Here is a 16,330-nt window from a genome sequence, read left to right on the forward strand (position 1 = left end):
AAACAAATTTTCTGAGATTTTCATGAGAGGATGAGTGATTTATATTTGCATGGAATTACATCCCTGGGTTTCCAAAGACCCATTTCCCTTAGTCCAGCTTTAGAAGTGTAGCTGGGGTTTCAGTAGAGCTAGAAACAAAGCCAGTATCCAGAGTTTCCAGTCCATATTGCAGCTGGGTCCAGTTCAGCATCAGGCTAGTTGCAGTCCATTAATCCACTGTGTGGGGTCCACATGGTGGTGGGCTATGTGCCAAATGCAGAGAAACCAAGAGAGTGTGCCGCCCCCTGCAACAAGAGTCTCAGGATTAAATATCCCAAATTTCTTGCCCTTGCAGTGGCCACGCCCATTCTGGCCAATGACCTGTTCCCAGGTGTGACTGACAGCCAAGTACTTTTCCAAAGTCACCCCAACTTTACTGGGTATGCCTCTATCTTCCCTTTGTTCCTTCCTTATTATTAGTAACTAGGTTAATTGCAACAGCATCACATCTTCACATTTACTACATTGAATTTTTTAAAATATTTTATTGATTTCAAAGAGAGGGAGGGAAAGGGAGAAACAGATAGAAACATCAATGATCAGAAAGAGTCATGATCAGCTGCCTCCTGCACACCCTGTACAGCATGTTCTCTGACTGAGGATTGAGCTCTGACCTCCTGGTTCATGGGTCATGGTTCATGGTTGAGCACTGAGCCACACTGGCCAGGCTGAATTTTGTTTTTGTTTTTTAAAAATATATTTTTTATTGATTTCAAAGAGGAAGGGAGAGGGAGAAACAGAGACATCAATGATGAGAGAGAATCATTGACTGGCTGCCTCCCGCATGCACCCTGCTGGAGATCAAGCCCGCAATCTGGGCATGTGCTCTTGGCTGGAATTGAAGCTGGGACCCTTCAGTCCGAAGGCTAATGTGCTAGCCACTGAGCCAAACCAGCTAGGGCTGAATTTTGTTTTTTAAGTTCATGTGTCTATACAACGGTTGTTCCAGGATGTTATGTTTATGGCTCAGCCTTGAGCTGAGTTTACCAAGTTAATAGCAGCTGAGGGAACTGAGGGCAAGTTCTGTATAGGCCCCACTTCCCTAAAAGCCTCCCAACTACATTTTAAGTGACTCTCTTAGCAATGCTTACTCCATTTAATTTTCTCCATTATTAGCCTAAACACCATTTCAATTACTTTATATTGTGGACAAAAAATGGGCCACATGCTAACCGGATAAGTTCAGGGAAGGCCTGCATGGCAGTCTTGCAAACTCAAAGACCTAAAGTAACCACAAAGGATGATCTGAAATTAAAACTTTATTTTATTTATTTTTTCCTTTTCTCTATATATATTTTGTTGAGATAGGTACTACTTTGTTACAGGTCAATGATAAAAGAATCCTAGCAACAAGTTCTAACATACAAATGAAGGGTTCCATACAAATTAAGGTCTAATATCTAAGTGAATGATGATTTCACAAACAGTGCAAATACAGACAAGTGGTAAAAGAATTATCACCTAGCAAACAACAGTGCAGCCTGTTGTCACATTGAGCAGTTACATTACACTAGTAGTCCGGTGCACGAAATTCGTGCACTGGGGTAGGGGGGTGGAAAGGGGCCCCTCAGTCTGGCCTTCACCCTCTCCAATCTGAGACCCCCTCAGGGAATGTCCAACTACCAGTTTGTGCCCACACTTTTAACAGATAACAGCTCCATTGTTGTTTGTTTCTTATGCTTAAAACCATTGGAATTAGTAGGTACTCAAAGTGTGTATACATTTTTGGGGGACACCCTGTATATCTCTAGTCAGCGGTGAAAGAAACCAACAGCAGATTTGGAACCCCCAGACAGGGAACCTTGCTCACTCCCCACATGTCTCCCCACTTCACTTTCCACCTTCGTGGGCAGCAGGAGAATCAACATTTTCTCTCATTAATTCAGAAAAGCACGTCCTGTCACCCGCTGCCTGGCAGGAGTGCACTAGGCCCCAAGCAAGCGAGGCTCAGTCAGGGCAGCCTTCGCTAATGGGTGCTGGCACCCAAAGTGCACATTTCTTCTCTACAGTCGCTCCGACTATCCCACTGTTTCACTGAGAGGACGGAATTCCTCTCCACCTCTGGGTTCTTGATCTTGAACACTGATCGAAGGCACCTCAGCGAGGGCCACCCGCGCCCATCAGGTGTGTCTGTCTGCACCTGCTCCTGCCTCAGCACCTGCATTAACCCCCCAGAGGTGATCTCGTAGCTGCACTGGCCTCCGTGGGAACAGGGCATCACCACTCCGCCCTCTCACTGTCATCTCACAGGCGCCCACCCTCAGCATCCAGAACACACAGACACTCTCCAAAGGACGTGAGTGCATCAAAGGGGATGTGTGCACATCCTGTGGGGGTGTTAGGCATGCCGGGTTGATGTAAGTGCGGTGGAGAGGTGGGGGGGAACTTGTGCACGCCTTGGTTTGCAACTATTGCAGGTGCGGGAGGGTGACAGTGTGCTGGGGGATGTTTGCACGCCAGGGGGGGATGTGCCCACCGGAGGCCTCTGGCTTTGCTGATCTGCAAACCCCCGTGGTGCGGCCAGGAGGACGTCAGTCTGGCCTGCCACAGTGGCTGTCCCTGCGATCCTGCACCTTCTGGGCCAGGAGGCGGATCTTGCGCAACCACTCCTGGGCACTGATGGCCTGCAGGCGCTACTTCAGCTCAGCCTTCAGGCTCCGCTTGGCGCGCTCACAGCTGTCACCACCGCCATGTGGGGAGTACAGGCCGCCCTCTGCCGGCCTGCCTCCCCTGTCCAGAGGCTCTCTGCACTGCTCACCTGCTCAGAGTGACTGGGGCTGGGCAGAAGCCAGGCGTCCTGCCCTGCCCAACCCCGGCCGATCCGCCCGTGCGAGCTGCTGCCCAGCCGGGAAGGGTCACAGATCCGGGTTCCGGGACTACAGACAGCCTCAAGCACTGCCCCCCGCCCGGCAGGGTCACAGATCCGTGTCTTGGTTCTGTGGACAGCCTCAAGCACTGCCCCCCCCCCCCCCGCCAGGTCACGGATCTGGGTCCCAGACCATGGACAGCCTCAAGCACTGCTTCCTGCGCAGCAGGGTCACAGATCCGGTCCGGACCACGGACAGCCGTTCCCGCTGCCGCCTGCCTTCAGTATGCAAATTAGCCGCCATCTTGTTGCTTCAGGGTGGGGGTCCCCACGGGGGTGCCTGGCCAGTCTGGGTGAGGGGATGATGGCTGTTTTCAGGCTGGCGGGCAACTGAGGCTCCCAACCTCTCCTTTTTTCTTTTATACTGGGATTTATTTACTTTCTATGGCTGTCACTGGAGCTGAGAGTCGGTTTTAGCTCTAAGGCTCGGCTCCAGCTATGAGACCTCCGCTGCTGAAAGCAGGGATCTGGGTTTGTTTCGGTTCTATAATTGTAACACTGTTGTAATCCTGTGGCTGAAGCCCAGCTGGCTGAAAGCAGGTTTCTGGGGAATGTTTACCTTCTATATTTGCAACAATGTTTCTTAGAGTTGCAGCTCAGAGGCCGGCAGCAGCAGGCGGGGAACCTTGGCTTCCTCCGTCACTGGAGCAAGCAAGCCTCCTGTTCGCTTCAGGTGCCTGGCTGCCGGCCGCCATCTTGGTTGGCAGTTAATTTGCATATCTCCCTGATTAGCCAATGGGAAGCGTTCAGGGCCTCGGTCAATTTGCATTTTTCTCTTTTATTAGATAGGATGAATTCCACCCTTAATCATAGCAACAGTTCATGAACAGTAAGTATAGAAGCAAATATGCAGTGAAGACATTTCTGAAGGTTATGTTTTTATTCTTTAAGATTGTTTTGGGGTTTCTTCATGGATTTTTTTTTTTTAAAGTTTAATTTCAGACCATCCTTTATGGTTACTTTAGGTCTTGAGTGTTTTTTTTTTAAATATATTTTATTGATTTTTTACAGAGAGGAAGGGAGATAGTTAGAAATATCGATGAGAGAGAAACATCGATCAGCTGCCTCCTGCACACCTCCTACTGGCGATGTGCCCACAACCAAGGTACATGCCCTTGACCGGAATCGAACCCGGGACCTTTCAGTCCACAGGCCGACACTCTATCCACTGAGCCAAACCGGTTTTGGCTCTTCATGGATCTTTTTTTTAACATTTGCAGACCTTTATTTTGTATTTGTCATCAAAGCCTTTTTAGTGGCATATTTTTTTCTTTACTGATTAAGGTACTACATATGTGTACTTATTGCCCCCTTACCTCCCCCCCATGCCCTCACCCCCCTGGTGTCTGTGTCCTTTGGTCATGCTCATATGCATGCATACAACAAGTCCTTTGGCTGATCTCTCCTTCTTGCCCCCACCCTCCCCTACCTTCCCTCTAAAATTTTAAAAGCAGTTATGGTGGATAGTCAATCTTTACCTTAACTGAGCCTACTGTCTTTTTGCATGTACGATAACATATTGAAATGTCTGGGTAACTTGTAACTTCCCTTTTTCCGGACCCCTCAGGGCACAACCGGATGTCCTGGGCTCCAGGATGGGTGCCATAAATTCCTTCATTGTTATTGTTATCATATTAGTTGTTGACTATTAACTATCCTGTACCCACCTAAGAAGTATGTGTCTATCATTTTACTTTTTATCCAATCCCAGAGGTTTCCCCACCTCCATTATCAGGCTACAGGTCTCCCTAATCTATCACTAATGGATTTCATGTAACCCTCTTAAGTCTCCTCTTTTGGTTGTAACGTCTGAAACAAGGTGAAAAACTGCCAGTCTCCAGAGCATTCTCCCAACACATTGAGATTCCGCTTCCCGGCAACTACATGGCTGAAATAAACTCACAAAAATTCTTTATAGGTTTGAATGTCTTTTACGTTAACAATATCTAAACACTGAAAGATAATTTCACATGACCTCTGCATTACTGACATGTAACCTTCAATGACTCTATGGGTAAAATAAATGCTTGCCACCTGCTCCTTGAACTGCCTCTCCCTCGCTCAGCAACTGTCCTGGGAACGGCACCGCTTCAGAACTCGCAGAAATTCCCCACTGGAGGTGCCGTCTTTAACGATTCCAAACGATGTACCCGGGGTGTGTGGCCCCCAAGCTGGGACATCAACAGCGACTTCCACCTTCATCTTCACGCCAGGGACCCCGACCGAGCCGGACCGGCTGAGCGGCTCCGCAATTCACTCCCTGCAGCGCGCAGGCCCCCAGTGCGCAGGCGCGACTCCAGGCTCAGTCCCCGCCCAGGGCCGGTCTCCGGGGCTCCTCGATAAGAATCAGCCCTCCGGCAGGCGGCTCCTCGGTCGCGGGATCCGGGAGAAGCACTGCGCCTGGGCTACAGCCGGGTCTGCCACCTCCGGTCCCGCGAGAGACCCCGCGCGAGACCCCGCGCGAGGTGGGCGTGGCGCCATCGCGCGACGTGACGTCAGGCCTTGGCCGCGCGCGATTGGCCTGCAGACATGTGGAGCGCTCTGGCGCGGCCGCGGCCGCCCGCGATTGGGCTCACGGCGTCGGGGGCCTGGACCGCGGGGAGGCGCGCGCGGTGGAGCGGCGGCCCGTGGAGCCTGCACCGCGGGGAGGCGCGCGCGGCGGAGCGGCAGCCCACCGACCGTCGGCACCTCAGGTTCAGTGCGCCCCGGAGGGGAGAAAAGGGGCTCCAGGGGGAGCGGTGGGGCGGGGGTCCCTGAGGGCTGGTGACGAGGGGCTCCCAGGTATCCCGAGGGCAGAGAAGGGGGACTGGCCCCCGAAGGGAGAGATGGGGAGTTCACCGGGGTGAAGGGGGACAGGTCCCCGAGGGGGTAAGCCGAGGGGTGGGGGTTCCCGAGGGGAGACACTGAGGGCTCCCGGGGGTCCTGAGGGAGAGAGACGGGGGTCCGCGAGGGGGCCACCGGGGGCCGGTCCCCGAGAGTCCCGGAGGCTCGGCGCCGCTCTCAGTGAGGGACCGCCTTCAGCCTGAGAACCAAACCGGCCCCTTGCCTGGTCGGTCCTGGGAGCCAGGAATGCTTTTTCCGCGCGTTAGTAGTTGGCGGGGGGCGGGGGGTGGGGGTATTTTGCATTTGTGAAGATGGAGTGAAATTCCGGTTCCACTGCCTCGGTGAAGTTTCCCAGGCGCAGTTGGCGCGCTGCCAGGGCGGACAGGCGGGGTGCCCCTCACCGTGGGGGCGCCGCTCGCTCTCTGCCTGGGAGAGTGGACACAGCGGCCACTATCTCATTCGGGTCCCCGGCGGAGAACATTGGTTAGGTCGTCCTGGGATGTTGGTTAAAAGGCCCCTGAGTGTTGGGCACATAGAGTGGACGTTGAAAAGCGGTTTTAACAGGTGGGTATGTGGCCTCGGAGGGAACATGGTTGCCGCCTGAGCCACTTCTGTGTATGTGACGTGTACTGTGGGTTATCACAGACAACGCGGACGGGGTGAGCGGCAGGATGAGAGTGAGGCTGGGGCTAGGTCAGGGGCGGACAGGCTCCTAGGGAGGAAGGTGTGCGGAGGCAGAGGGCACCGCAGGCGTCTGGAGTGCAGAGGGTGGCTGGACAGACATCAGTGCAGACAGACACTCAGTCTGCACACACCTCTCCAGCTGATGGCCAGGAGGAGGCTGCATGCTGGGGGCAATAAGGGGGCGGGGGGGGGGGCGGGGGACGGAACGCCGGGAGCAGCAGGCACAGTTCCCACCCTCGGAAATGGCTTATGTGCTCACTGGGCTCGTGGATTCAGAATTGACGTGTCACTGTGTTCATGGGACAGTTCCAGACCTGTGATGCCTTGGCCTTCCTTTCTCCTCCCTCGTAGGATTCTAGGACAGGTCGGACACGCTGTCACGATGCCTGAAATCAACACCGACCATCTCGATGAGCAGCAGGTTCAGCTCCTGGCAGAGATGTGCATTCTTATTGATGAGAATGACAACAAAATTGGGGCTGAGACCAAAAAGAATTGTCACCTGAATGAAAACATTGAGAAAGGTACTGTGTTGAAATTCTTTTTTTTTTTTCTTGTTCTTTTTTTTTTAAATTAAATCTTTATTGTTCAGATTATTACATTTGTTCCTCTTTTTCCCCCCCATAACTCCCCTCCTCCCAGTTCCCGCCCCACCCTCCGCCCTCACTCCCCACCCACTGTCCTCTTCCATAGATGCACGATTTTTGTCCAGTCTCTTCCCGCATCTCCCACACCCCTTTCCCCCCCAGGAATAGTCAGTCCATTCCCTTTCTATGTCCCTGATTCTATTATAATCACCAGTTCATTCTGTTCATCAGATTATTTATTCACTTGATTCTTAGATTCACTTGTTGATAGATGCATATTTGTTGTTCATAATTTGTATCTTTACCTTTTTCTTCCTCTTCCCCTTCTCAAAGGATACCCTTCAGCACTTCATATAATCCTGGTTTGGTGGTGATGAACTCCTTTAGCTTTTCCTTATCTGTGAAGCTCTTTATCTGACCTTCAATTCTGAATGATAGCTTTGCTGGATAAAGTAATCTTGGTTGTAGGTTCTTGGTATTCATCACTTTGAATATTTCTTGCCACTCCCTCCTGGCCTGCAAAGTTTCTGTTGAGAAATCAGCTGACAGTCGTATGGGTATTCCCTTGTAGGTAACTGAGTTTCTTTCTCTTGCTGTTTTTAAGATTCTCTCTTTATCTTTTGCTCTTGGCATTTTAATTATGATGTGTCTTGGTGTGGTCCTCTTTGGATTCCCTTTGTTTGGGGTTCTCCGCGCTTCTTGGACCTGTAAGTCCATTTCTTTCACCAGGTGGGGGAAGTTTTCTGTCATTATTTCTTCAAATAGGTTTTCAATATCTTGCTCTCTCTCATCTTCTGGCACCCCTATAATTCTGATGTTGGTACGCTTGAAGCTGTCCCAGAGGCTCCTTACACTATGCTCGCATTTTTGGATTCTTTTTTCATTTTGCTTTTCCGGTTGGGTGTTTTTTGCTTCCTCGCATTTCAAATCATTGACTTGATTCTTGCGCTCCTCTGGTCTGCTGTCGGGAGTCTGTATAATATTAGTTTTTTCAGTTCGTGTATGCTTAATTTCTAGTTGGTTCCCCAATATAACATCGAGGGTCTCATTAGTTTTCTTGTAGATCTCATTAAGTTTATCGGCGGCTTCTAAACAGTTTTTGAGAGACCTTAAAAGTGTGGTTCTGAACTCTATATCTTCCATTGACAATTTTGTCCTGTTTCTTTGTCTCCGCATTTTGTTATGCTTCCTTGGTGCATCCCCTAGTGGTCTTTGTTCCCAGTCTTATAGTTAAACCTTGATTGTTGTAGCTAATACCAGGGAGGGTTTGACCTCCAGGCCAAGTGGCTATGAGAATCAGCTGTGTCAGCAGTGAGAGAACTTCTGTCCTCTAGGGAGGTGCTAATCTAGCCTTTGCCTGAGGCTATCCGGCAAATGCCTCTCTGCAGGGCTTGGGCAGGGCGGGTCGCACAGGATCAACAGGGTGGGCCGGAGAGAGCAGTTATGGCGGCTCTCAGTCCTGTCCCCAGGGGCTCTGCCTCTCTGAGTCCCAGCACCCGCTGCAAACCTCGGAGAGAAAGCTGCACTCGCTCTGACCGAAGCCAGACAGTCCCGCTTCTCCCGTTTGAGTCTGGGTCGCTAAAGACTCGCCTGTATCTGGAACTCAGAGTCTGCGACTCCCTCCCGATTGAAAACGCCAACCGCGCCCTCCGCCGCCAGCCCGCTCCGCGCACTCCACACCTCAGAATTTGACTTCAGCACTGCGCCTCCTCTGAGTGTCCGTATCTGTTTCTCTTTCCTTCTAGTTGTAGGACTTCCACTCAGCCAGCATTCCTGTGGTTCTGGGTGATGTCCCTTCCGTCTTTTAGTTTCACTTTTGAAGTAGTTGTTCAAAGCAGCAAACTCCGGCGTTAACCTATGCCGCCATCTTGGTTCTCTCCGGTACTGTGTTGAAATTCTGTGTGAGAAAGTGACACGCCTGGGCATTGCAGGGCAGCTGAGGAAAGTATGTGGGTAAAGGTGTGACCTTCAGTCACATCAGAGTTTATCTCTGCTTCTAGGTAGGCGAATGGTGTAATTATACAACCTGTCTTGCTGCTTTCCCTGCTTAACAGCTACTCCACTTCATGTCTTTTATACATATACTAGAGGCCTGGTGCAAGAAATTCATGCACTCAGCCCAGCCTGCACCCTCTCCGATCTGGGACCCCTCGGGGGATAACTGGCAGTTGGACATCCCTCTCACAATCCTGGACCACTGGCTCCAAATCACTCACCTCCCTGGTTGCCCCCAACTGCACACCACTACCCCCCTGCTGGCCTGGTCACCCCACACAGCCTGCCTGTTCAGTCGTTTGGTTGTCCCTCACTAACTCCCCTGCCGGCCTGGTCGTAGTCAGCCATCTTGTGAGGGTGTGAGGTTAATTTGCATATTACCTCTATTATATAGGAGGACTAGAGACCCAGTGCACAAAATTTGTGCATGGGTGGGTCCCTAGGCCTGGCCGGTGATCAGGGTTTATGGGGGCATCTCACCCAGTCCCAATTGGGGCCTACCGGATGGGGGAGGGACTGCAGGAGGTTTGCCAGCCAGGGGGGCGGAGAGACCGGGGGAGATTGGCTGGCTGTGGGAACGCACTTACCACCAGGGGGCAACTCCTGCATTGAGCGTCTGCCCCCTGGTGGTCAGTGCACATCATAGTGACTGGTCAACTGGTCATTCCAGTTGTTCAGTCATAATGGTCGCTTTGGCTTTTATATTTATACATATATATATTTTTTTAATCCAGAAATGAAAGGAGGGGGAGAGAGAGATAGAAACATCATTGATCAACTGCCTCCTGCATGCCCCCTACTGGGGATTGAGCCCACAACCCTGGGTATATGCCCTGGCCAGGAATCAAACCTTGACCTTTTAGTTCATAGGTTGATGCTCAACCACTAATCCACACTGGCCAGGCAACTTCATGTCTTTTACTCAGCTTCTTCAGGATTGATTTGGTTTGTAAAAAAGAAGAAACATAATAATCCTAGCAAAATAGCACTTGTCAAGCCTTTAATGCTTTTTTCCTAGTGAATGGAGAAAGAGACAAGTATCGTAAATGAAAGCATACCTTCCCAGCTTTCTCAGGAGAAGCCTCACTAAGCCTAATGTCCCTGGATGGGAGATTGGCTGGTAGCAGACTGGCTGACATATCTCCATTTCTGTCACTTGGAGGCCAACTTCTTGCTGGTATGCCAGAGTTCTTTTCCATTGTAGCCATCTGGAGACTCACTAAATAGTAGACAGTGGAAAAAAGCAGAACTGCCAGCAAGTTACTAATATCCTGAATTCCAAGTAGAGAATCAGAAACGTAACTGGTATTTTAAAACTATATTAACAGTATTGTTTTTGCTTTCAGGATTATTGCATCGAGCTTTTAGTGTCTTCTTATTCAACACTGACAATAAGCTCCTGCTACAGCAGAGATCAGATGCTAAAATTACCTTTCCAGGTTAGTGTGCCCAATCGATGTACAGTATGTTGTTGGGAATATAATTTGACTTTGTCATTTGGAACTTTCTGGTTAGCCATTGTCAAAAAGGAAATCCTGTGAATGACATAATTTCATATTCTACATAAAAGAAGCTTATACAATGAGTGTAGCCTAATAAAATAGCAGTAAAGGATAAAAACTGCTAGCTGTATGTGTGTGTGTTTTTAAATCTGTATCTTCTTACATTTTGATCTTTTTTATTAAAAAGGCATTAATAAAGAACTTACCTATACATGTTTGTTTCACGAAATGATGACTGATAGTCCATTATAAATGATTTAGAAATCAATTTTCAAGAATCATTTGATTAATTTTTCTATTAGTTTTAAAACGTTGGGTTGTTTTGAATTTTAGACCTACTTTGAGCAAAAGTTAATCTACAGCTATATTAACATGTTCCAGGTTGTTTTACCAATACTTGTTGTAGTCATCCTTTAAGTAACCCAGGAGAGCTTGAAGAGAATGATGCAATTGGAGTTAGGCGAGCAGCACAGAGGCGTTTAAAGGCTGAATTGGGAATTCCCATGGAACAGGTAACTAAATTGATTGCATAACCAACCCGTACAAGGTGAAATCTAAACATACATTAAAACATTTTTCATTAAAATTTGAAACCCAAGTGTAGGTTTCTGCTTTGTAACCTCTTTATAGTTATTGGCCCTCCAAAAAACCTTGAATAAAGAATATTGAAATTTTCATTTCTTAAAAAATCTTTATTGTTCAGATTATTAGTTGTTCCCTTTTTTCCCCCCATAGCTCCCCTCCACCCGGTTCCCACCCCACCCCCACAGTCCTCGTCCATAGGTGTATGATTTTTGGCCAGACTCTTCCCGCACCCCCCACACTCCCTTCCCCCCGAGAATTGTCAGTCCACTCCCTTTGTATGCCCCTGATTCGGTTCTATTCACCAGTTTATTCTGTTCGTCAGATTTTTTATTCACTTGATTTTTAGATTCATTTGTTGATAGATATGTGTTTGTTGTCACTTTGTTGTTCATAATTTTTATCTTTACCTTTTTCTTCTTCCTCTTCTTAAAGAATACTCTTCAGCATTTCATATAATAATGGTTTGGCGGTGATGAACTCCTTTAGCTTTTTTTTTTTTAATCTGACCTTCAATTCTGAATGATAGCTTTGCTGGGTAAAGTAATCTTGGTTGTAGGTTCTTGCTATTCATCACTTTGAATATTTCTTGCCACTCCCTTCTGGCCTGTATAGTTTCTGTTGAGAAATCAGCTGACAGTGGTATGGGTACTCCCTTGTAGGTAACTAACTATTTTTCTCTTGCTGCTTTTAATATTCTCAATTTTTCTTTTGCCCTTGGCATTTTAATTATGATGTGTCTTTGTGTAATCCTCTTTGGATTCCTTTTGTTTGGGGTTCTTTGTGCTTCCTGGACTTGTAAGTCTATTTCTTTCACCAGGTAGGGGAAGTTTTCTGTCCTTAGTTCTTCAAATAGGTTTTCAGTATCTTTATCTCTTCTTCTGGCACCCGTATAATTTGGATGTTGGTACGCTGGAAGTTGTCCTAGAGGCTTCTTGCACTATCTTCATATTTTTGTATTCTGTTTTCCTTTTGCTTTTCCGGTTGGGTTTTTTTGCTTCTTCGTATTTCTTATCTTTGACTTGATTCTTGGGATCCTCTAGTCTGCTGTTGGGTCTCTGTATATTATTCTTTTTTTTTTAAATATATCTTTATTGATTTCAGAGAGGAAGGGAGAGGGAAAGAGGGATAGAAACATCAATGATGAGAGAGAATGATTGATTGGCTGCCTCCTGCATGTCCCCTACTGGGGATTAAGCCCACAACCTAGGCACATGCCCTTGACCAGAATCGAACCTGGGACCCTTCATTCCGCAGGCTGACGCTCTATCCATGGAGCCAAACCAGCTAGGGCTGTATATTCTTTATTTTAGTCAGTGTATGTTTAATTTCTAATTGGTCCTTTTTCATATCGTTGAGCATCTCACTATATTTCTCGGAGGTTTCTAGAAGATTCTTGAGTAGCCTTATAACTGTGGTTTTGAACTCTATATTACCAGTAGTTTGCTTTCCTCCATTTCTTTCATTTGTGACCTGTTTCTTTGTCTCTGCATTTTGGCTGCTTCCCTGTGTTGATAGAGTGGCTTTCTGTGCTAGATGTCATATAGGGCCCAGTGGCTCAGGCTCCCTAATTACCTGAGGTGGACACTCTTGGTGCACCCCTTTGTGGGCTGTGTGCACAGTCGTGTTATAGTTAACCCTTGATTGCTGTTGGTATTACTGATAGGAATTGACCTCCAGGACCAGCTGTGAGGACCAGTTGTGTCTACAATGGGAGAACTGTGCTGGAGACACCCTTATGGGGCAGGACTTGCTTCAGCGGAGCTTTGGCACTCATTGAGTCTGCCCCTTGAGTGTGTCACTTATGGATGTGAAGAGTTGTAATCTGGATGGTCTCACACTGACCACTGGGTACACTGGCTCTTGGATCTCCAAGGAGGTGCAAAGTCGGCCACTGCCTGAGGCCACCCAGCAGGAGCTACAGAGAGATCTGCAGATTCCTCCTCTTTGTTTGGGGTTTGGAGGTGAGGCACAGCTGTGAAGCAATGCAGGCTGCTGACTAGCCTTAGGCCTTTTGGAAGCTCTGGGTTTCTCTGACCCAGCTGCAGTTTGATAGGTTTTTAGGTGGAGAAAGGCCAGGCCATTACTATGCAAAAGCCTCTGCTCACAGCTTGGGTGGAGTTGTAAATTGGGTGGTGCAGGGTCTCAGGGAATCACCAGGATGGAGCAAACAGCAGTGGTTGCCGTAGGCCCTCCCCCGATAGGTCCCTGGATCTCTGTGTCCCGTGGCCCCGTGCAGGAACAAAGAATGCTGTATGCACCTCTGCGAGAAAGCAGCCCTCACATTCCTGCCCAATGCCAGACAGTCCAGTTTCTCTACGTATGAGTCTGGGTCCCCAGATTCTCGCCTGGAACTGGAGTTCAGAGTAGTCGGGAGCTTGTATCTCCCTCCCGATTGAAAAAGACAACAGTGTACCCAGCTGCCAGCCCCTTTCGCGCGCTCCTCCATACCTCCACACTGCCACACTTCTGCACCTCCTACCAGACTCAGTACACTTTTCTCTTTCCTTCCAGTTGTAGAATTTCCACTCAGCCAGCCTTCCCGTGGTTCTGGATGATATTCGTTTTGTCTTTTAGTTGTAGTTTTAATGTGGTTATATGTGGCAGCAAGTTCAGGTGTTTACCTATGCCGCCATCTTGGTTGTCTCTGAAATTTTCATTTCTTAATATTACTTATCAGAATTTACCTCAGTATTGAAACAGATTGATCTGTTAACCAGTACAAAGTTGACTATTTTTATAATTGGTCATATCAAAGATGAATTATTTTCTTGTGGAAATCCTTAAGATTATGAACCACAGGTCTGGGTGAATTAAAATCACCCCCCTCCTCCCAAATTGTCCCCTTTAAGTAAGACAAAATATCTGAATAAACAAAGTATCTCTCATCTAGTTAAATAGCAAGTATTTTTTTCTCCCAAAAAGTAATATTAAGATGTAAAGGGAGACTGATACAATTCCAATTTGAGTGACTGCTTTTTTCTTTCTTTATTGATTAAGGTATTACATGTGTCCTTATGCCCCCATTCCCCCCCACCCCACCCCCAGTGGCTGCTTTTAAAAAAATATATAATTCTGCCCAGCTGGCGTGGCTCAGTGGTTGAGTGTGGATCTATGAAGCAGAAGGTCAGAGTTCGATTCCCCGTCAGGGCACATGCCCAGATTTCAGGCTCAATCCCTGGTGTGTGGTGTGCAGGAGGCAGCCGATCAATGATTCTCTGTCATTGATATCTCTCTCTCCCTTCCACTCCAAAATCAATAAAAATATATTTAAAAAACAATAATAATAAAATAAAAATTAAAAAATACAATCCTTTCAATAAATAAAATTATTTTTGGTCCTATGGAAAAAATTTCAGTACTTGAAACTATATAGTAATATTTCCATATATCATCAATAGAAAATTAAATTTTTAAAGTCATAATTAAAACTCTACTTCTTTTGTTCAGGATAGTACTGAAATGTGGTCAGTTAATTTAGATTATTTGTTTGTTTTTGATATTCTTATTACTGCTTCATTTTTGTCCTAGGTTCCTCCAGAAGAAATTAATTATCTGACTAGAATTCACTACAAGGCTCAGTCTGATGGTATCTGGGGAGAACATGAAATTGATTACATTTTGTTTGTGAGAAAGAACGTGACTTTGGATCCAGACCCCAATGAGATTAAAAGCTATTGCTATGTGTCAAAGGAAGAAGTGGAAGAAATGCTGAAAAAGGCAGCCAGTGGTGAAATTAAGATAACTCCATGGTTTCAATGTATTGCAGAAACTTTTCTCTTTACATGGTGGGATAACTTAAATAATTTGAAACAGTTTGCTGACCATGACAAAATACACAGAATGTGAATGTGGAGATGAATGATTAGTAAAACACAAAAAATGTCTCTACTTAGTAAACTTAAAATGATTTTTTAAAAATTGGGATCCCCAGTAGAATTCTCATTGGATACACTGGTACTTTACAATCCGAATTTGTGTGGGAAAAATGCTGACAATTCTGACTTGTATCACACACTCCCACATATATGCACTCCTATTTGTAAAGGACACTTATGAAAGATTATTTTTAAAAAGCAAATCAACTAAACTTAACCTGTCTAAACAGTCTTGACAAATTTGAACAAATAAGTGAAGCTCTTTATTTGTGATGTGTTGAGACATTTTCAGAACCCGCAGAGCACTTTATTTGCCAGGTGCTTTACATATCATTAAAGTTTTACCATAGTCCAGAAAAACTTGCAACAGAAACTGTCTGCTTAGCTGCTTCAGAACAGCTCAAATTAACTTTCCATATTAAGATACTAAATTAGGGGAGCAGGTCGAAGGTACCTAAATGGTGTATGTCCTGATTTCTATCAGTCTATGTTCTCAGAATTACAGGGGACACACTATTTGTAAAAAGGAAATTGGGTCATACTCTATCACAGGGGTTCTTACCGCTGGTTCTGTTAACATTTGGGCTGGGTAGTTCTTGGTTGTGGGGGTTCATCCTGTGCATTGAAGGACATTTAGCGGCATCCTTGGGTACTATCCACTATTTGCCATTGGTACCCATCCCCCCATCACAGTCACAGTTATTACTGATGCCAAATGTGTGCTGGATGGCAAAGGTGCTCCTGTTGAGAACCACTGCTCTACAAAGTCATGCCATATTGGGGGGAGCAGAGGGAATTAAACAGAAAGGTTAATATTCGTGTTAAATGGAATTGGGGTCTGGAGTATGCGTATATTAATATTTAAACTGTACCTTGATTGATGCACTTTTTAAAACTTGCATAGATTTCTCAGTTTGAAATCTCAAGACAGGTTTATAATCTTTGAATGCTGTGTAATAATAATAAAGAAATTGTTTCTTACAAGCTAAATATTTTATAAATTTAATGGAAGAATCCATTTCTTGTTAACTCTGAGCAATTAATTCATAATTTCAGGGAAGATTTGTCACAAGTATTAATTTTACTGAAAAGTAAAAACAATTAAAAAATTACATTTTAATACAGTTGTCTTTTTTGTTAAAATTTTAATACAATAATAGGTTAACCTGCCTATGGTAGCATAAACATAAATGCCATATAGCTTCAAAGAACATTCAGCCGAACTGGTTTGGCTCAGTGGATAGAGCGTCGGCCTGTGGACTGAAGGGTCCCAGGTTCGATTCTGGTCAGGGGCATGTGCCTTGGTTGCGGGCACATCCCCAGTGGGGGGCGTGCAGGAGGCAGCTGATCGATGTTTCTCATTGATGTTTCTAA

General features: G+C 46.6%; 1 protein-coding gene across 1 annotated transcript; it reads left to right on the top strand.

Moving 5' to 3' along the window:
- The first annotated feature begins 5,298 nt into the window (after nt 1–5,298).
- On the top strand, nt 5,299–15,985 carry LOC118672764 (isopentenyl-diphosphate Delta-isomerase 1). Its single transcript, XM_036342533.1, has 5 exons — nt 5,299–5,598; nt 6,764–6,936; nt 10,341–10,433; nt 10,878–11,008; nt 14,610–15,985. Exons 1-5 carry the CDS (start codon nt 5,435–5,437, stop codon nt 14,925–14,927), a joined length of 879 nt encoding a protein of 292 aa, XP_036198426.1. The 5' UTR covers nt 5,299–5,434; the 3' UTR covers nt 14,928–15,985.
- The last annotated feature ends 345 nt before the right edge of the window (nt 15,986–16,330 follow it).

Source organism: Myotis myotis, unplaced genomic scaffold (assembly GCF_014108235.1).
Source record: "Myotis myotis isolate mMyoMyo1 unplaced genomic scaffold, mMyoMyo1.p scaffold_m19_p_1, whole genome shotgun sequence".
In the NCBI taxonomy this organism is placed as follows: Eukaryota; Metazoa; Chordata; class Mammalia; order Chiroptera; family Vespertilionidae; genus Myotis; species Myotis myotis.

What these genes read in the sequence shown, in the direction of transcription:
- LOC118672764 (XM_036342533.1), top strand. Translation starts at nt 5,435, where the DNA reads ATGTGGAGCGCTCTGGCGCGGCCGCGGCCGCCCGCGATTGGGCTCACG. An exon ending in ACCGACCGTCGGCACCTCAG is followed by an intron (nt 5,599 to 6,763) that starts GTTCAGTGCGCC and finishes CCTCCCTCGTAG; the next exon opens with GATTCTAGGACAGGTCGGAC. An exon ending in GAATGAAAACATTGAGAAAG is followed by an intron (nt 6,937 to 10,340) that starts GTACTGTGTTGA and finishes TTTTGCTTTCAG; the next exon opens with GATTATTGCATCGAGCTTTT.